Below are 20971 nucleotides of genomic sequence, written 5' to 3'. Positions count from 1 at the left end.
GGTGGAAGCCACGGCATCTTTATGACCATCATTTCTGCAGTATCCTGTGGGTTACACAGGTCAGTCCTCATGTGACTCACTGGGGGGCATCTACACAGGGGCACAAATATGAGGAGGCAGGGACTGTGAGGCTACTTCGGAGGCTGGGGCCTCTGCTGACTGATCACTGCTGTGCCCTGTGTATGCACCAGGTCTGGCACTAAACCCTTTTACACGCAGTATCTCATCTTCCAGTCCTGCCTCCTCTATTTCTTTACAGGAAACTGAGTCTCAGAGAAGTTAAGTACCTTGATCAAAGTCGTAAAGTGGGTAAGTGACTGAGCCAGGATTCAAACCCAGGCCTGCCAAGGAGAGTCTGTGTAGGCTGGGCCCCTCAGTGGGTAGGAGTCAGTATTGGCTGTACATGTTCTGATTTCCAAGTTGCTGTCAGCCCAGTGGGCAAATTCGGGAGCTCTCTGTGATGTCAGATACTCCTCCCTGGGAGAGGGACGCAAAGAGAACCATCAGATCCCACACTGCGGCAAGACCCAGCTGCACAGCCTAGCGAGGCAGACTCAGAGAAGGCAGGGCAGGGAGGCTGATGGAACTGCTCAGGCAGACCCAGCGAGAGGCTTATAGATCCAAGAGGAAAATAAATATGTGTCAGTAAATCTACAGCACCTTGACTACTTGTGCTGTGGCTGATGTCACTTTGTGACCAGCAGGTCCTTCCCACGGATCCCCCAATGCCACCCTAGAATTCTCCACACAGCACTCCATAGTGGAGTAGAGCTCAGACTCTGAAGTCAGCTAAAACAGGGTTTACATTTTGGCTCCACCACTTACTCTGTGACCTTAGACACATTTCTTAGCTTCTCTGAGCCTCCGTTTCAGCATCTGTAAAATCTTACAACCTACTTCATAGGTATTCTGATGAGACTTCAGTGTGGTTGTGTATGTGACCATCTTAGCATAGTGTGTGGCAGTGGTAAGAACTCAGTGCTGTCAGCTGTTTTTACTGCTGTTATTATATTACTGTGTTTTCCCACGTCATTAGGTCTGTGATCTAGGCTTCAGTAGACAATCCAGGCTGATGCTTTTGCTGAGTGCACTAAGGGATGCTGGCCTGGAGGGATGGTGAACTGGAAGCAGAAACGTGATAATCTCTCCCTTCTTGCCATGCAGGTGTGGATGTGTGGGGGCCGCATGGAGGACATCCCCTGCTCCAGGGTGGGCCATATCTACAGGAAGTATGTGCCCTACAAGGTCCCGGCCGGAGTCAGCCTGGCCCGGGTAAGGTGGTGGCCTTCCTGGGGGGGAGAAGGGGTTGGCCTAGGACCACCAGCTGCACTGAGTCACCCTGGGGCTCTAGACTGTGTTATGTGATCTCTGGGTTTGAGGATATGCTCCCATTCTCCAGGTGAAATCCAATTTAAAAGAACTCCCTTAAATCCCTACTTAACCATTCATTGGCTGTGTGACCTGGGGAGGGTTGCTTAACTCCTCTGAACCTGTGTTTCCTCCTTTGTTTAAAGAGAACTAATTATTTCCCACTCTCAGCATTGCCAGGAGAATTCAGGAGGTGATACTGTTTCCCAAAGTGTGGCAGAGGGGATAATCTTAGGCGGCAAACACAGGAACGTTTTCTTGTTCATGTGTTTTAAGTTAATATGGATTCTAAATTAATGTGTATTCATGTGGCTAACCTGTAATTTCACAGATACTATTAATTAGCATACAGCTAAAGTAGGTACAAAATTAGACCAGAGGTGACGTAAAGAAACATGTTAGATAAATATGAATACAGGTGGTGTGGTGTGGTGTGTTTGGGAAAGCTTGCGTATTAAGTTTCTCCAGGGGAAGTGGGGTTTATAAATGTCAGTGTCTTTCTCTTCTCCTCACCCCCTGTCCACTCTCACTGCCAAAACCTCTGCATGTCAAACTGTTTCACTGCCTTAAAATGGTTTGTATCAATCATTGCTTCAGTTAAATTGGCCACTGACTGCACATGGAAATCTGTTAGCCAGAGTTTGTTTTTGTTTTTGATATTAAATGTATTGGGAAAAAATAAATAAATCCTGGTGACCACAAAAGAAAAATGAAGAGGAGGGGGGGTCCGCAGAGGATAGAAGGAGCCTCGGGGAGGTTTGCGGGGAAGCTGGAAAGGACCCCCCCACCCTCCGCACAGCTTTGCCTCCGCGGAGCCTGTGAGCCCCGCCCCCGCCAGGAGACCCCGGTGCTGGCCGGGTGGGCATTAGACCGCACTGCCTCCTGTCCAGGGCGCTGCCTCCTCCTCCCTCGTCACTTAACAACCTTGACGTGTAGAATTGTGGCTCCCGGGTCCTAGAAGAGCGTTGTCCCGTGACTTACAAGGAAAGCCGAGAGGCTCAAAGGGGCCGCGCGTCTCCCCTAGCGCCATCCTTGGGTGAGAGCTGAGCTCCGGGAAGTGTCAGGGACCGCGTGGAGGGAAAGGAGAGCCGGCAGTGCCCTCCAGTGGTAGCAGAGCCTAACGACGCCCTCACCAGCCATCCGCGCTGCCCACAGCCCCATCCGACGCCGGGGGTGGGTTCTGGGTTCAGCCCCTTGAAGCAGGAATCTCGTTCTTCTGAAAGGCCATTTGGCGATCCCTGAGGAAGGTGCCAGGCGGGAAAAGAGCGTACTCTCTCTTGGTACGCCCAAGACTGCGACTCTTCCGGCTACAAGGGACCATGGGGACACTCCAACTCCAGACCAGGAGCAACCCTAAAATATTCTTTTCCTCTGCAGAGGTGTTATTGATAAGGCTCACCTAAAAATAAAAATAGCCGGGCGCAGTGGTGTGTGCCTGTAGTCCCAGGTACTCAGGAGGCTAAGGTGGGAAGACCGCTTGGGCCAGGGAGGTCGAGGCTGCAGTGAGCTGTGTGTGCCACTGCACTCCAGCCTGGGTGACAAAGCGAGACCATGTCTCAAAGAAAGTTTGCTGTTGTTGTTGCTGCTGTTGTTTTTTTTTTAAAAAGGCCCACCTGATGAAGAGACACTACCGCCTCCTGCTTGTTATAGAACCATTATTATAGATTAATTCAGTGGATAAGAGCTAACTGTAGTAACGCATATAAAAATTCCCTTCGAGCCAGGCATGCAAAACATTTTACTTATCTCACTTAATTCTCACTTGTTTTTAACGGATGGGGAACATGAAACATGTGATGCTGGCCATGCAAGTGTTAAGTAACTAGAGCCAGAATTCAAACCAGTGTAGGTCTGACAGGTACCTGGCACATAGCAATTGTTCGTTAAACAGTGACTGCTATTATTAGTGTTAGCGTCAACATTAACAATAAAGACTGGAACGTGTATTTAAAAGTCTTATCTAAATTCTGTCTTTAGGCATTTTAACATATTTCTCTTTTAGCTGTCTGTACTAAAGCCACGTCCTGTGTTTGCCTTTAAACCACTTAACAATCTGATTGATGCTCCATGGCTTCTTCCCCAGGGACTCTGTGATCCATCTGGTCTGATTATGTGTAGGTTTACAGAACCACGGAGATGCCTGAATCAGGGGTGGCCTTTTAGTATGGTGAGACTAACAACCCTCAATTACTTGCAGACCACATTTAAAATATTTGTTCAGTGGGCCGGTGTGGTGGCTCACGCCTGTAATCTCAGCAGTTTGGGAGGCCAAGGCGGGCGGATCACCTGAGGTCAGGAGTTCAAGACCACCCTGGTCAATATGGCAAAACCCCAGCTCTACTAAAAATACGAAAATTAGCCAGGCATGGTGGTGTGTGCCTGTAATCCCAGCTACTAGGGAGACTGAGGCAGGAGAATCACTTGAACCTGGGAGGCGGAAGTTGCAGTGAGCCGAGACCACACCACTGCACTCCAGCCTGAGTGACAGAGCAAGACTCTGTCTTGGGAAAAAAAAAAAAAAAAGGTGTTCAATGTTTTAATAGCTACATCCTAAGCCTTCTAGAACATTGTCCCCTAGATGATCATTTTGATAGATTTGAGAGTTGTCCTGATAGCTCTGAGAGAGCCAGATAGAGAGAGAAACTGAGATTGTACGACTCCGGAAGGACAAACAGCCGGACAGCCTTGAGGTAGAAGCAGTTCAGGAAGGATGAGCAGTCCACCAGCTTGCCTGCCTCAGGGACAAGTAGCTAGTCTTACATTGTTTACTACACTTGCTGAAATATGTCTTATCTTTACCTCTGGAAAAAGGATCTTAAGGAAGGCAGTAACAGAAACTACTCAAACTTGGTGAAACAAAAACGGAGACTTACTCCAAGGATCCAGGCAAATCTCTATAATCCAAGCACAAGAAGTACAGTTGGGCCTCAGAAGGGACTGGGACTCGGAAGCAGGAAGGTGTTGAGAGTAGGGGTATGAGGAGCCCGAAGCCCACTAAAATCCCAAGGTCCTTTTTCTGTCTCTAACAAGGGGAAATGTGAGAGAAATAAGTGTAAAGTCATTTCCTTTGGCGCAAACAGTGAACTGTAGCAAAAAAAGTTCAAAATCTGGGAGAAAGAGCTTTTCAAGCTATGTTTGGAAGATACAATTATGCAATATAAATTAAAATGGTAATTATAATAAGAATTAAAATATGATGTTATTCAATCCTTTAAGACTAACACTGGTAAATTTCAGTATCATTCTTTTTTTGTTTTTTTTTTTGAGACGGAGTCTTGCTCTGTCGCCCAGGCTGGAGTGCAGTGGCCGCGGATCTCAGCTCACTGCAAGCTCCGCCTCCTGGGTTTACACCATTCTCCTGCCTCAGCCTCCCGAGTAGCTGGGACTACAGGCGCCCGCCACCACGCCCGGCTAGTTTTTTTTTCTTTTGTATTTTTTAGTAGAGACGGGGTTTCACTGTGTTAGCCAGGATGGTCTCGATCTCCTGACCTCGTGATCCGCCCGTCTCGGCCTCCCAAAGTGCTGGGATTACAGGCTTGAGCCACTGCGCCCGGCCTTCAGTATCATTCAGTATCATTCTTAACCAGTCTGGCCATGGTCAGAGTGGCTGGACTTGCTTTCAGTTGGAGTGAAACTACAGCAGTTCCTCATTACCTTTGTGACTCAGACAGTGAGCCAAAAGAGCCTGGTGGGCATACTGGAAAAAGCAGAGGAAATATTGTGTTTTAGACTGTTCACGTATACAGTCTCTGTTAGGCCTTCAACTTCCTCTAGCACACTTTTAAATTAAACACAGCCTTTTCTGTGCAGGGGCCTGGTGGGAATAAACAGTTCCTGAGCTGTTTTCTAACCCACTGTGGACTCTTCAGCACTCAGGAAGAACTAGGTAGCAACAAGGAAATTCAGCTGTTTCCTGGTCCCCAACTCAGAGCCAGCAAAATGGGGGAGCTGGTGAATTTTGTCTCCAGTGCGGGGGCCTCCCTCATGTTGGCTTCCTTCTCCATTACTCAAGAGTCAGCAACCTGTTTTGTATGGCCTGTGAGCTAAGAATGGTTTTACATTTTAAATCATTAGAGGGAACAGGAATCGAAAGAAGAAGAATATTTTGTGATACATGAAAATCAAATTTCAGTATCCATAAGTTTTATTGGAACCCAGCCACACCATTTATATGGTGTCTATGGCTGCTTTATAGCTACATCAGAGGTGAGACCATATGGTCTGCAAAGCCTAAGTATTTACTCTCCGGCTCTTTATAGAAGACATTTAAACATTCGGGATCCCTGCCTGACCTGCTTCTAGAGCAGTCCTTCACACTGAGGTGCAAATGACTGATAACAGCTTCAAGTGCTAACTAACTCCCCTTTGCCTTTCAGAGGAAATTTTACATTGCAATAGGGAAAAAACGGACGAAGGAGGTAAAGCTGAAGAGTTAAAATTGGGAGGGGGGACAACAGCTAGGGGTTGAAGAAAGATGTTTTGGAGCAGAGAATTTCCCCTGAACCCTGAAGTTTTGCTCTCAGATGTATCACATATCAGAAGTTCTCACTGGGTGGGGTCTACACTGCAGATGGAATCAGGAATTTTCATCACATACATAAGAATTCCCTCTTCCTCTGTCCCCAAGTCTACTCACAAACAGTGTCCTCACCTGCTGCCTCTGCTTGCCAATCATGTGACTGTCATTTTTTAAAACTGATTATCTTTGTGCTTCATGACGAAAGTAGCAGCAACCTTTGCACTTCAAAGGATTATTAGAAATTCCCACTTCCAAACCTTTTGGTTTCAAATTATCATTTGCCTTTATCACATAACTTGGTCAAAACTCTTAGTCAAAATGACAAAAGCCAAATCAAATTGGCTTAGCGAAGAGAGAATATACAGACTCCTGTAACTGGAAAGTCCGAGGTAGCTCTAGCTTCAGACATGGCTGGATTCTGGTGTTAAAAGGCGGAATGCATTCCTGGATCCAGCCCTCTGCTCTGCTTCATTCTGGGTTGATTTCATCCTTGGACAGGCTCTCCTTGTGTGGAGGCCATATGGCCCAGGAGCTCTGGCTGTCATCCTGTCTTACCCAGCAATCCAAGCAGAAACAGAGCGATTCTTCCAATGGTTCCTGCAAAAATCCCAAGGCTGATGCCTGTTGGTTGTGATTGGTAGGGCTTAGGGAATGGGTCTGCTGTTTGACCAGCCCCTGCACCAGAGGCGCCTGTATTCACATTAGCCAGGCTGGGTCCATGCCTCTCCTCCTGCCACCTGAGCTGACAGGGAGACAGGGTGGCTGTCCAGAGGAAAAATCAGTAGGAGCTATCGCTAGAAGAAGAGGGGATGGAAGATGGGCAGGCAAAACAACAGCAGCCTATGGGCCAACTCTAAGCTGTGAAGCCCTTAAAACATGCATAGTGATACACAGTAACACAGAAGGCCTAAACCCATGGTGGGGCTGGGATTTCTGATGCAACATAAAATCAGAAGGGTTGACCTCAACCTGCCAGGACCCTTTCACCCCACTGCCTGGCTTTGGCTTCTTGGAGAGACTGACCCCTCCACTGCCTCTTGCCCCCACAGAACCTTAAGCGGGTGGCTGAAGTGTGGATGGACGAGTATGCCGAGTACATTTACCAGCGCCGGCCTGAATACCGCCACCTCTCTGCTGGGGACGTCGCCGCCCAGAAAAAGCTCCGCAGCTCCCTTAACTGCAAAAGTTTCAAGTGGTTTATGACGAAGATAGCCTGGGACCTGCCCAAATTCTACCCACCCGTGGAGCCCCCGGCTGCAGCTTGGGGGGAGGTGAGCCTGGAGGGCAGGGCTTCCTCCATAATTTGCTGGGCGTGTAAAATGCAAATGCAGACCCCATGTTCAAAAGGCAGAAAGTAAGTGCAGGGTGGAAAGGCATGAATATAAAACTGTTTCCTTTCTTTCCTGGTCTCTCTCTAGCCTTGTCATGGTGTATTTTTACTTGCTAGTTAGTGTTCTCAGTGTAGACAAATTAAAACTTTAAGTTATTAGCATGAATTTTACCTTTCATCTTTCATCTTTATATTATGCAGTGACAATTTAAAATGCAAATTAACAGCATGTAACTCATGTTCAGAATGGGTGAAATGACATGATCTGTATTTCCCACCTGCTGCAAGCATAAGTATTTCTCACCAGAACAGTCTAAACATGGCACAAAACTAACTCAGCTTGTTTTTACTTCACTTCTTGATAATGTGCATGTTCTTCCAATACTCTCTACCTTCCATTTACTGGTGAGTAAGGAAGGGCTGGAATGCAAAGGAACTAAGGAGCCAGGTGCGGTGGCTCATGCCTGTAATCCTAGCACTTTGGGAGGCCAAGGCCAGAGGATGACTTAAGCTCAGGAGTTTGAAAACAACATTTTCCTATGGGAATCATAGGAAGACCCTGTCTCTACAAAAAAAAAAATTAGCCAGGCATGGTGGTACGTGCATGTAGTTGCAGCAACTTGGGAGGCTGAGGCAGGAGAACTGCTTGAGCCCAGGAGGTCAAGATTCTAATGAGTTGTGCTCGTGCCACTGCACTCCAGCCTGGTGACAGAGCAAGAGCCTGCCTCAAAAAAGAAAAGGAACTAGCGTTGCCCTGTCTTTCCCTTTCCTACGTAAGTTCTTGGCTAACACGGGGCAGTAACACAAGTAAGAAAGAACATGACGCTGGGCGCGGTGGCTCAAGCCTGTAATCCCAGCACTTTGGGAGGCCGAGACGGGCGGATCACGAGGTCAGGAGATCGAGACCATCCTGGCTAACCCGGTGAAACCGCATCTCTACTAAAAAAAAACACAAAAAACTAGCCGGGAGAGGTGGCGGGCGCCTGTAGTCCCAGCTACTCGGGAGGCTGAGGCAGGAGAATGGCGTAAACCTGGAAGGCGGAGCGTGCAGTGAGCTGAGATCCAGCCACTGCACTCCAACCTGGGCGACAGAGCGAGACTCTGTCTCAAAAAAAAAAAAGAAAGAAAGAAAGAAAGAACATGACAGGACTTGTTGGTCATTCCTGCTTCTTAGGATGCCGTTGCCCTTCTTAGCACACCCAGAGCAAGTTCTGGTTTGAAGGGAAAGCAGGGCCTCTGGGACCCCCAGCGCCCTCACTTACTCAGTGTCTTCGCACATGCTGCATGCAGACAGGGCAGAGAGGAACAGCGTGCTTCTCTATAATGCAGAACAGCGTGCTTCTCTATCATGCACACGCTCCACTGTTCCATCAGATTTCACTTACAAAACAGTTCAAAGATAAAATTATTCAGAATTTCAAGACAGCAGCAGCAGAGCTTTACATCAAGCCAGGCTCTCCTGAGCATGGGGCCCTGTGAACGCGGGCCATGGCACGGCCCATGAGGCCCATGCTGGCCGAGGCAGACCAGTCTTCGCAGGCAGACGAGCATGCCATCATGGGATCCTGGGTCTCCGAGCTGAGAGGACCTACCCATTCATAGATGGATAGGTTGGAGCTTGGAAAAGGGGAGCATAAGAGTTGGGACTCTTTCAGAAGACCAATTTAAAGTGAAAAAAAATGGGGGGAATATATTGTGTTTGACTCACATAGGAGCCTGGCGTAGCTATGGTTTAAGACAACCTGGATCCAGGGCCTCAAATGTTGTCAGTCTCTTTTTCTCCTGCTGAACTCAGCTTCCTTTTGTGTTGGTCTCATACTGAAGGTATCAGAATGGCTTCCAGAAGCTTCAGGCTGACCAACCCCTACTGCTTGGCCAATCCAGCAGAAAGTATACACATCTTTCCCAGTATACCAGTAAAGGTGCAGGAATCAAGTCTTATTCTTGGATCCTGCACCGATCACTGGGGCCATCGGGGAAGAGGGAAAGCAAGGGTAGGATGGACACTACGACTGGCCACAGGGTGCATGAGGAGCAGTAGCCCCATGGAAAGTCGGAGTGGTGTTACCAGAGGAAAGGGGAGAGACATGGTGGGCTGGCAGGAACACCAGGTGTGATTTGCTCAAATTCACACAGCAAATCACAGAGCCCTGCCTGGCTCAGCTGCCTGACTAGCGTACCCCAACATCACCACCACTTTCCAGGAGCACTGCTGTGTGGACTTCCCTCATGAGGCTCTTTGGCTCTTTACCGGTTCGTGTTAGTTCAAGTCCTCCAAGAAGCAGATGCCACAGTGGGATTAGACATGCAAGAGATTTATGGTTAAAACACTTGAGAGGAAAAATGAAGACGCCTGGGGAGACTAGGAAAGCCACAAGACCATGACACTGGTCTGACCTCTGCGAAGGCACGAGGGAAGGAAGGACGGCTGGGGTAGGAAGAGTCCAGACTGCAGTAAAGCTGTAAGAAAGCTTTGGTCAGGTTATTGAAGAGTCCCCAAGCCAAATCACCAGCCAGAGGAGTTCAGCATCTCGCAAGAGTGGGTCTGCCTCACTCATTGGCTGGGATCCATCCATGGGTGGACACAGTGGTGGATTCAGAATACAGGATCTGGGTGCAATGAGATGCCCTGCAACAGGAAATTGGGTGGTGCATTTTCATAGCCACCACAGCCCCCTACCCCTCAAAGTAGGACTGATATCTGTAAGGTAGGAACTATATGATGTGACACTATGCACCTAGCACAACAGCCTGCCCACAGTAAGTGCCCAATCGGTATTTGTTGGCTATGCAAGTGAGGGCTAGGGCTTCAGACTCCTAGCCCAGTGCTCTTGCCATCACACCCATCTTCATGGTTGAAGGGTAGGAGGCAACTATTGTTCTTTGGATCTCAGCAGGGCGTGAGGGGGCCTCCTGCCACCTCTTGCCATTCACCTGCCCTAAGGGACAGAGAGAGTCCATGACATACAGCAAAGGTTTCGTGTCCTTTTCTAGGATCTTTCAAGGTATGGTCCCCGGACCACCAGAACCTGGATCACCTGAAATGGGGGTAAAATCTGGTTCCTGGATCTGTTGGTTCAATTTCTCCAGGAGTGGGGCCAGGGAATCCTTTACCAACTCCTCACCTCCAGTCCCCTACCACCAACCCGGGACTCTGCATGCTCTAAACGCAGCAGTGCTTTGAGGATTACACTCTGTGGACTGAGTCTTCCTTTATTGAGAGGTTCGAGGTACTTCCGACAGCCCAGGGCAAGCTTTATCAAGACGATTTTGAACTTAATCCAGCTAATGTCTCCCCCTTGATTTCCCCTTTCACCTGGCAGGGACCCGGTGGGCACCTTGAGGCACCTCAGTGGTCCACTTCTTCCCTTTTTCCCTTTCAGATCCGAAATGTGGGCACAGGGCTATGTGCAGACACAAAACACGGGGCCTTGGGCTCCCCACTGAGGCTAGAGGGCTGTGTCCGGGGCCGTGGGGAAGCCGCCTGGAACAACATGCAGGTAAGGGCTGCCCCTCAGGGACTGGCAGCCAGGTTTTTTGAAACGTCTGCCCCCTGGGGTGCTGACGTGACCAGCTGGGAGGAAGAGGCATGGGTCAATGATAAGTGACAAGAGTCAGCCCCAGGGATGAGTTTTAAGATCCTCCTGAACACCCTGGAAAGGGGACTCCTTCACATTGCAATAAAACCATCAGTCTGGACCATTTTGGTTACAAATGATGGATGCTCAGCCCAAATGGCCTTCCACAAAAAGAGGTTATTGTCTCATGTCACTGAAAAGCCTTGATTATGTTGCTGGATCTCTCAAGAGAGTGCTTCCCTCTCTGCGGGCCTCATTCTCACCTGGCTCTTCCTATACAGAGGCAGGTGTGGCCATCAGCAGCCCGATGGATAGGCAGGCCCCTTCCAAGAGTTCCGGAAAAGCCCCGGGGCTCCCACGAATTATGTCCCTGAGCTGATTATGCAGGAGGTGAGGAAGCCCTCATATTGATGAGGACAGAACCATCATTTTTGGGAGGTGATGGGTATGTTCATTACCTTGACTCCTGGAGCCTAGGGGCATGGTCAGCCTCCCCTGCTAGATGGGTGGGATGCAGAGGGTGAGCCAGCCTGCAGGAAGAGCCACTGCTCAGACACAGTGGGCTCATGCCTGAAATCCCAACAGTGTGGGAAGCTTAGGAGAGGCTTGCTTGAAGCCAGGTGTTCGAGGTTATAGTGATTGTGCCATGCACTCTAGCCTGGGTGGAGTGACCTTGGGTTAAACAATTATTTTTTAGATACAACAGCAAAAACACAATCCATAAAAGAAAAAAATTGATAACTGGACTAATTCAAAATGAATAAAAAGCAAGCCACAGATGGGAAGAAAATGTTTGTAAAGCATATAGCTGATAAAGGACTTGTATCTAGAATATATAAATGAAAAGACTTGTATCTGCTCAGACTCTCAAACTCAATAATTTTTTTTAATTTTAAAGTGGGCAGGCCAGGCGTGGTGGCTCACACCTGTAATCCCGGCACTTTGGGAGGCCAAGGTGGGCAGATCACAAGGTCAGGAGATGGAGACTATTCTGGCTAACACAGTGAAACCCCATCTTTACTAAAAATACAAAAAATTAGTCGGGCATGGTGGCGGACGTCTGTAGTCCCAGCTACTCGGGAGGCTGAGGCAGGAGAATGGCATGAACCTGAGAGGCGGAGCTTGCAGTGAGCCGAGATGGCACCACTGCACTCCAGCCTGGGCGACAGAGCGAGACTCCGTCTCAAAAATAAATAAATAAATAAATAAATAAATAATAAAGTGGGCAGACACTTTACCAAAAAAAGTATATGAGTGGCAAATAAACATATTTAAAATGCTGAATTTCATTAGTTAATAGAGAAATAGAAATTGCAATTACAAGGAAATTCCAGCACACACCTAGTAAAAAGACTGACCATACCTAAGATTGGCAAAGATGTGGATGAACTGGACCTGTATGCTGCTGGTGGGAGAGTAAATGGCACAGCCACTTTGGGAAACTGTGGCAGTTTCTTAGAAAGTTGACCATTGAACCAGTCATTCCACTCCTAGGTATTTACCCAAGAGAAAGAAAACATATGTCCGTACAAAGACTTGTACACAAATGTTCATAGCAGCTTCATTTTAATAGCCAAAAACTGGAAACCACCAAGATGTCCCATAACAAGGAACTGAAGTGCAAATTCAGCAATAATAAGCAATGAATTACTGATAAATGCTGTTAGGACATAGATGATTCTCAACAAAATTATGTTGAGTGAAAGAAATGAGACAAAAGAGAATACATACTGTATGATTCCTTTATAGAAAATTCTAGAAATTGCAAACTAATCTCTAGAAACAGAAAGCAGATCAGTGACTGCCCTAAGGACATGGGGGTTGGTGGGGACAGGAGGAGGAGATTACAGAGGAGCATAAGGACACTTTTGCGGGGTGATGGGTATGTTCATTACCTTGACTATGATGATGGTTTCTCAGTGTAAACGTATGTCAAGATGTATCAAATTGTACACTTTAAATGTGTGCAGTTTATTGTATGCCAGTTATTATTCAGTAAAGCTACCGAAAAGAAACAAAGGTTATCAACCAAATGGATCATGACTCAAACAGACTAACTGTGAAAAGAAATTGATAAGAATCCTGAGCGGGCACAGTGGCTCATGCCTATAACCCCAGCACTTTGGGAGGCCAAGGTTGGTGGATCACCTGAGGTTAGGAGTTCAAGACTAGCCTGACCAACATGGTGAAACCCCTTCTCTACTAAAAATACAAAATTAGCCAGGTGTAGTGGCATACACCTGTAATCCCAGCTACTTGGGAAGCTGAGGCAGGAGAATTGGTTGAACCCAGGAGGTGGAGTTTGCAGTGAGCCAAGATTGCACTATTGCACTCCAGCATGGGCGACAAGAGCGAAACTCTGTCTCAAAAAAAAAAAAAAAAAAGAATCCCAAGAACACTTGAACTGTGGATATTTGATGACATTTTGGACTTTGTAGTAACTACTTTTAGGTGTTATAATGGCACTTACTGAAGTGTTTATACCTGACATGATACAATATCTGAGATTTGCTTCAAAATAATGTGAGTGTAACGATAGGGGTGGAAGTAGAGCTGCAACAACATTAGCCTTGAGTTGGTAACTTACTTTTTTTTTTTTTTTTTGAGACAGAGTCTCACTCTGTCCCCCATGCTGGAGTGAAGTGGTGAAATCTCAGCTTACTGCAACCTCTGCCTCCTGGGCTCCAGTGATTCTTATGCCTCAGCCTCCCGAGTAGATGGGATTACAGGCACACGCCACCACACTCAGCTAATTTTTCTATTTTTAGTAGCGACGGGGTTTCACCACATTAGCCAGGCTGCTCTCAAGCTCCTGGCCTCAAAGTGATCCACCCACCTTGGCCTCCCAAACTGTTGGTATTACAGGTGTGAGCCACCACACCCAGCCAAGTTAGTAACTTTTAAAGCTAGGTGGTTAGAATAGGAGTCACAGTTAATATATTGTTTTTTGGACCTCTGAGTTTGAATTTTTCCATAATTTAAAAAAAATGGAGAAAAAAAGAAAGTCCTTGGCTTTGCTGTTCTTATTTATGCTACCCCTGTGCACAGGTATTCACCTTCACCTGGAGAGAGGACATCCGGCCTGGAGACCCCCAGCATACGAAGAAGTTCTGCTTTGATGCCATCTCCCACACCAGCCCTGTCACGCTCTACGACTGCCACAGCATGAAGGGCAACCAGCTGTGGAAATACCGCAAAGTAAGACGGGATGTGCGGGGAGCAGGGCACCTGCTTGATATTTTTTAAGGCCATATAGTGCCTCACCCCTTCTTTCAACAGAGTCCATCCACTTATTCATTTGTGCCACAAACCTACCATGCTGGATTTTGCAGTCATTCAAGAGTAGTCAGAAATCTAGACTTCACTGTGAAATCACCAAGTCTTAAATGTTGGCAACTGATTCCATTTAAAAAAGAAAAGCATGGCCGGGCACAGTGGCTCATGCCTGTAATCCCAGCACTTTGGGAGGACGAGGCGGGTGGATCACCTGAGGTCAGGAGTTTGAGACTAGCCTGGCCAACATGGTGAAACCCCGTCCCTACTAAAAATACAAAACTCAGCCGGGCATGGTGGCTTATGCCTGTACTCCCAGCTACTCAGGAGGCTGAAGCAGGAGAATCACTTGAATCTGGGAGGCAGAGGTTGCAGTGAGCCAAGATTGCACCACTGCACTCCAGCCTGGGTGACAGGGCGTGAACCTGTCTCAAAAAAAAAAGAAAAAAAGAAAAAGATAAAAGTGCATACACATACACACACACACACACACACACACACACACACACACACACACACAAAAGGACCAGTAAGATTTGACAGGACGTGGGCAGTGTCTAGGTCCCAGGCCTGGAAGCAGCATGCATCATTTCTGGTCACATCCCAGCGGGCAGAACCCAGTCCCATGGCAACACCAGCTGCAAGGGAGGCTGGGCAGCTGCAAGGGAGGCTGGTTGTGTGCTCAGGAGGAAAACCAACAGGTGTATGAACTGCTAGTCAGTCACTTCTTCACTTTCTCATTGCTGGTATTGTTGCTGTGGTTTGACTGGTCACATGTCTCCAGTGCTGTCTGGTTTATTACCTCCATGTTTTATAGGACAAGACCCTGTACCACCCTGTCAGTGGCAGCTGCATGGACTGCAGTGAAAGTGACCATAGGATCTTCATGAACACCTGCAACCCATCCTCTCTCACCCAGCAGTGGCTGTTTGAACACACCAACTCAACAGTCTTGGAAAAATTCAATAGGAACTGAGCCTTCGTGTCCCCTTGGCAGGCTCCCCCCAGGGTCTGGCACTCACTGCAGCCTTCCTCTTTCAAGGGAGGCAGGGCCTTTGTGGGCACTGGGTGTAAAAGGTGCTGGCCAAAATGGTTCAGGGTGAAGAGGGCTCTTGATTCAGGGCCTGGGGTCTGCCTGGTCCTTGAACCCCTGAGTTGTGGGGGTAGGGTGAAGAGCATATCCCACAAGAGGCCCCACAGGGAGCAGAGCCTGCTTTAATCCCTGCTGGCATCACAGAAAAGCAACAGGGCCTTTTCAACTTTGTCACTATGTCCCCTTGAGCATTATGTGGGAGAATACCAAGGTAGCCTAGGCCACCCAAAAGTGAGTCCTGCAAGGTTGCCCAGCTCTCAGATGGCTCTCCTACATGATGGTGCTTTAGAAAGAAATGTAAAATTTGCCTGTTTGGGGCAGCTTTTGGTATCGATGTCACTCATCTGCAGCAGAAGGGAAAGAAGTCCTCTTGGGGCTTTTTAGTTTCTGCTGTCCTTGGGGGGGACACTGCAGTAACTGCCCAGCTTCTGTTCTCTGTCACAGCCCCAGGTCATTTGGTCTGGTCAAAGGCCATACTTAGGGTCTTGAGTGTTCAATACTGAATGCTGATCAGCTGCCAGGTGAGGAGTCAGAAGAGGGACCCCCAGACATTTCTCTGCAGCTGTGGACATGCGGGATATCTCCCTCTGCTCTCTGGGTATTTGAAATGTCCATTTCAGCACTCTCCAGGCACAAGGACAGCCCAGCCACCAGCTTTACAGGGCAGTGTTTCAGATGGCCCTGAGCCCACAGAAAAGTCCGAGCAGAGCTCCAAACTAGAAAAGCTGGCTGATTTGCCCTGATCCATGCTTCCATTTCCCCGTCTCTCTTCCCCAGGCCTCAAAAGAGGAACAGAGGTGCTGCGAGGTGCTCACCTCACAGAGTCTGGAGGTCTCCAGGATCAACTGTGGGCAAAGTGCCTGCCTCTGACCTCATCATGGTTCTAGTTCTCATATAAAACCCCAGAATTTTTAAAGAACTCTATAATTGGATTGCAAACTAGGATGCTACATAGGATTCCGGTATCCCACATCCAATATGGATTTCTAGAATGCTGTGATTAAAGGAGCCAGCTGGGTGTAATACAGTCAAGGCAGCCCCCAGCCTAGAGACAATCTGTGAAATCCAAAGTTGGTGGTGTTGGGGAAGCAGGGGTACATGTGTCCCTCAGCTCAGCAGAGGCTGTAGTACAACATGGTCCTCGGTAAAGACCTGCACCCCCGGCATCTCCCACCATCATCACAACTGTAGTCTCATTTCTGTGGAGAAAAGAACCCGATGTCCCACAGCCAGATATACACCCAGCTCCATGCTGGCCCTTCATGTTTACCTTTTGCTTTGTTAATTACATTAATTTGTCAGACTCCTGGAGGGCCTCCAGACTAATAGGAAGCATTTCTGTAACCAACCTGCCGCCCACTGATTCGGAAATGGAAATCGCATTCCACTATCTATGGCTTCCACCAGCTAGCCCAGGAAATACTTGAAATCAGCATTCCAATTAGTGTTGAGTCTCTTGATTGTGTCATTTACCAATTAAATGACTGAGACCTAAGTCTGGGAACAGAGCCACGAATCTGCCTTTGAGATGCTGGCAGATCTCAAGGCCATCAATTATTGGGGGAGGGAGGGACAGACACTCCCAATCATCCACCAGTCAGACCGAATGTGTAGCTGGCAAGAAATTACTTCCACTTCTGGCCCGGCACAAGCCCTGCTCTGGCCACCTGTCTGCAAGAGAGGTGGCCCCTCTGCTTGCAGCGCTTACGTGTTGATCCCAGTGTCCTTTTCCAAATAAGTGCTGTAGCTTTAGAAGTGGCCCTCCATAGAAATCAAAAGATGAGGCCCCTTCTAGAATCTAGGATAACAAGAATGTTGGCAGTTTGAGGAGTTGAATTGAGATTCATCATCAAAGAGCAATGCAGTGTCATTGAAATAAAACTGTGCCTTTTAAAAGAAAATGCAAATATACAGCAAATCCCTAAACTTGAACCATTTCCTAGTGCCTTGTGAGACAAACATAAAGGGGCAGGGTTGTGGGGAGGGGAACATTTCTGGTGGCATGTGCAGTTCCTACCGGATGAGTGTGTGTTTCTTAATGTCTAATTTCAAGCAGGAGATGTTGGGCCTGGAGCAACATCTGAGACTGAGATGTCCCCCAGGGGTGAGAGGCCAGATTTATTCCAGTCAGTGCAAGTCACACTCCAAACTAAAGGCTGGGCGGTGCGTTTAGTCTGTGGCCTAGAAGGCCTCATCGGCCCCTGAGAGGAGGCCTTGCATTACCTCACTGGGACCTGTTTGGGGGCCATCCCTGCGGTCCACCCTCTGAACCCCAGCATGTTTGTCCTGTTTCTCACCATTGGGTTAAGGGGTGCCGAGCACTAGCTAGACTTCCACATGGTCTCGCCCCAAGTGGGCGGCAGTGTTCCTGGCATGACCAGGATTCCTGTGAAAGCAGGAGCGGCAGCAAGCCGTCCCGGGCCTGCCTTTCCATCATTTGGTTCTCCTTTCCAGTCTGGGTTCACACCCTGAAAAGGGATGGGTGTGTCCTCTGAGCACTCTGGCATTTGTCATTGCTGAGTCCACATCAGTAGGTCCTGGGACTTGACAAAGTACGCGGGAGGGAAAGGAAGGACAGAACTTGACTCTCTCCGTTTGATGGACCAACTGATCAATTGCCAGTACTAAGCCTCTCATTGTTATGGCTTCCTTTTTGAAAACTGCCTGTCTCAAGGATTCAGGTTTCCACTCACATCCCCAGCTGATACTCAGTAGAACTCAGCCAGGAGCTTATAGAGATGCTGACAGGTGATGGGTGAGACTGCGGGTCCCTTTTCCTCTAAAGCCTTTACTCTGAAGATAAGGTCACAAAATAGGGTGTGACTTGAAAGTATCATGACCATGTGGCCCACCAGCAGCCTTTCCAAAGGGGAACTCCAGAAACATTTCATAATGCAGACAGCACTGTTGCTTTAAGAACAAGGTCTTTGGAGGTGGCTAACCTTGCAGGCACATGTGTGAAAAGCCATCAGTTGGAGCTTTCAGCTTTTAAAACAATCAGAAACTATTGATTCTTCCCTTTAGGAAAAAATCACTCAGGCAGAACGGGGTACATCCACAGGAAGAATCTGACGAGAGGATGTGACATTCGGTCCAGGAGAGAAAGAGCAGTTTCTGTTGAAGATGTAGCAAATAGATTTCCAAAGTCTACATGACATTCACTTTTCAAACTTCCCACCAGTTGAATTTCTTTTTTTTTCCGTAAGAAATAGGTGATGTCTTGGAAAACAGCTCCTTGTGTCTCTCTGTGCATCTCCATTTTCCTAGTCTCTGGAGTCTCAAAAAGAGTGGCAAAGCACTTTACAGTAATAACTGAGGAATCAGATTCCCTGCTTCAGCGATACCTAGTTTGTACAGTTGGGTGATCTTTTATAATTCCTAGGAGGTAATGCATTTGTAATGTTTTCTGAAGCTTTGTAAGTGTGTGAGAGAGGGACAAGAAGTGCAGTTCTGTTCTGGAATTCTTTATTGCTTTCAACGGACACTCTTTGTGAAAAATCCAAGTAATATTTTAGTTCAAACTTGATCTTAAGCCAAGGCCCACTGCCACCTCTGGGGTGGGAGTTGGACCTACATACCAAGTGACAAGTTCATCTTAACATCTGCTTCCAGAATGGCTTTGATTCAGCTGTGCCAGGCAACAGAACAGGGTCAGACTCCTGATCTGTTATATGTTATCAAGCCAATAACGGCTTGAAGACTAGGATCCCAAAGGGGTTGCAGGCAGGGAATATTTGGAAATTCAGACTGGAATTCCAGGCCGAAAGCTCAAGACCACCAGCCTCTCCTCCTGCCTGGAAAAATGAGCCTTTGTGAAAAACTGGTTTACCATGTACAATTGTGATTGTAAACGTTGTTGAGTAAACCTCCAGACTTTCTCTAAAGTGGTCTCTGCCTTCTTCCTTCTCATGTGTCATTCTTCTTTCCATCGTTCTTCACATAGACCACCCACTTCGGACTCAGGCACTCTGCTGGGTACTAAAAACTAATTCCCAGCAGCCATCATTCTAGAGTGGAAGGCAGACCTATAACAACTAAGATGATTTCAGATGCAAATAGGGCTATGAAGGGTATAAAGCAATGATGTGTTAGAGACTGGGGTGGGGGTCAACATTAGCTGGAATGGTGAGAGCTGAAAGACATGAAGGAGGGTGAACCAAGATGATTTCAGGGAACAGAGTTCCAGGCAGAGGGAAGAGCTAGTACAAAGGCCCTGAGGTAAGTAGAAGTTTCTGTGTTGGACGAGCAGAAGGAGGTGAGCTTGAAGAGTTACGTGGAGCAGCCCACAAAGGGTCACACCCAGGAGTGGAGGATCTCAGGAGGGCAGTGACAATATGAAATAAACATAACTTTTTTTTTTTTTTGATGGGGTCACCCTCTGTCACCCAGGCGGGAGTGCAGTGGCACTCATAGTTTACTGCAGCCTTCAACTCGTGAGCTCAAGTGAGCCTCCCTCTTCAGCCTCCCTAGTAGCTGGTATCACAGACACACACCACCATGCCCATCTAATTTTTTTTTATTTTTTTGTAGAGATGGAATCTTGCTATGTTACCCAGATTGTTCTTGAACTCCTGGCCTCAAACTGTCCTCCTGCCTCGGCCTCCCAAAGTGCTGAAATTACAGGCATGAGCCACCACACCCAGCTATAGCTCATTTCTGATGCTCACCCACCAGGGATGAGTACTTACTTGCCAAAACATTTTGATGCTATCGGGTATTAGATATGGTAGGAAAAGCACTGTCTGGCCCAGCTCTGCAAAAAAACTCAGATCTCGTGCAAATGTTGCTTCCAACTAGGCCTGTTTCCCACAGTAAAATGATGAGTTTTTGGATGACGCTTCCAGCTCCACCTGTGGTCCTATGATTGAGTCTTGGTTGGGGGCTACAGGTGACAATGAACGGAAGCTGCCCCCTCATGCTGTCACTCAGGGACCACTGGAAGGTGCTATGGACCATGGCTTGATGAAGGCTGAATAACAGAAAGGGGAAATTTTGACCCAAGATGGCATGGTGGTGACTGACTGAGTCCAGGTTTTCAGTATGCCCACGCTCATGTTATCCTCACACAATAACACCTTACAGCTTTGTAGACACGGGGAGAGATTCCATTTTTAAAGCCTTTTATACCTGTTGTACCCCCCAGACTCTCAGAAGAATTCCATGAAACAGATAAGAGAAAAATATTAGCTATCATTCAGTAAAAATGTTATCAAGTGCCTACTATATACCAGGCACTCTGCTAGAAATTAAAAGATTGTACAAGGCACTTATGATCTAGTTAGAAAAACAGACATTAAACAAATGATCATTAAAATAAGTGTATAGTTAGGGACTGTGGTAAGCTCTGCAAAGGAGAAGTACATGTGAGAGTGTAAGCATTTGACCTTAGCAAGAAGGTCATGGAGTATGCTGAATCAGCTAAGATCTTGTCATGATATAGCCCACTCCTGGAGTAACAGAAGAGAGTTTAATGAAGGAACTTGCAGAAGTATGTGTGGGATTAAGGAAACAACAAAGGATGGTGAAGCACCTAAGGAGTAGCAGAAATGGGAAGCTGTTACTACTCGTAAGCCTGAAAAGGCAAGAAGCAGTGGTGTTACTAGAATGCAGAGAAGGCTGTAGCCAGGAACGGGGGCTTCCCAATGGTATCTGCAGTTGCGGGTAGTAAATTGCAGCTACTGCCAAAACAAGAGGAGATGGGAGGAATACATACCCTGTCCTTCCTCCTTTTCTACCTTCCAGTCATCTGCTACTCACTGCCTCCCATTGAGTAAACCCAGTAATCCAAATTCACATAAAGAAATAAAAAG

The 20971-nt window shown here is 47.6% G+C and overlaps 1 protein-coding gene across 4 annotated transcripts in view; it reads left to right on the top strand.

Moving 5' to 3' along the window:
* Positions 1-19045, top strand: part of GALNT10 (polypeptide N-acetylgalactosaminyltransferase 10) — a 230559-nt gene extending 211514 nt beyond the window's left edge. For 2 of the 4 annotated variants that reach the window (XM_017875709.1, XM_017875710.1), the window contains exons 8-12: positions 1165-1272; positions 6937-7158; positions 10601-10717; positions 13844-13993; positions 14886-19045. In XM_017875709.1, coding sequence (XP_017731198.1) covers positions 1165-1272; positions 6937-7158; positions 10601-10717; positions 13844-13993; positions 14886-15044 — 756 coding nt within the window. In that variant the 3' untranslated portion in view covers positions 15045-19045. The remainder of the gene's footprint in view (positions 1-1164; positions 1273-6936; positions 7159-10600; positions 10718-13843; positions 13994-14885) is intronic. The other 2 variants (XM_017875711.1, XM_017875712.1) reach the window with 2 other exon arrangements.
* The last annotated feature ends 1926 nt before the right edge of the window (positions 19046-20971 follow it).

The sequence above is a fragment of the Rhinopithecus bieti genome, unplaced genomic scaffold (genome assembly GCF_001698545.2).
Source record: "Rhinopithecus bieti isolate Rb0 unplaced genomic scaffold, ASM169854v2 scaffold_7673, whole genome shotgun sequence".
Classification (NCBI taxonomy): Eukaryota; Metazoa; Chordata; class Mammalia; order Primates; family Cercopithecidae; genus Rhinopithecus; species Rhinopithecus bieti.
The sequence above is the reverse complement of the archived record's forward strand: the minus strand, read 5'-3'. Positions and strand labels throughout refer to the sequence as shown.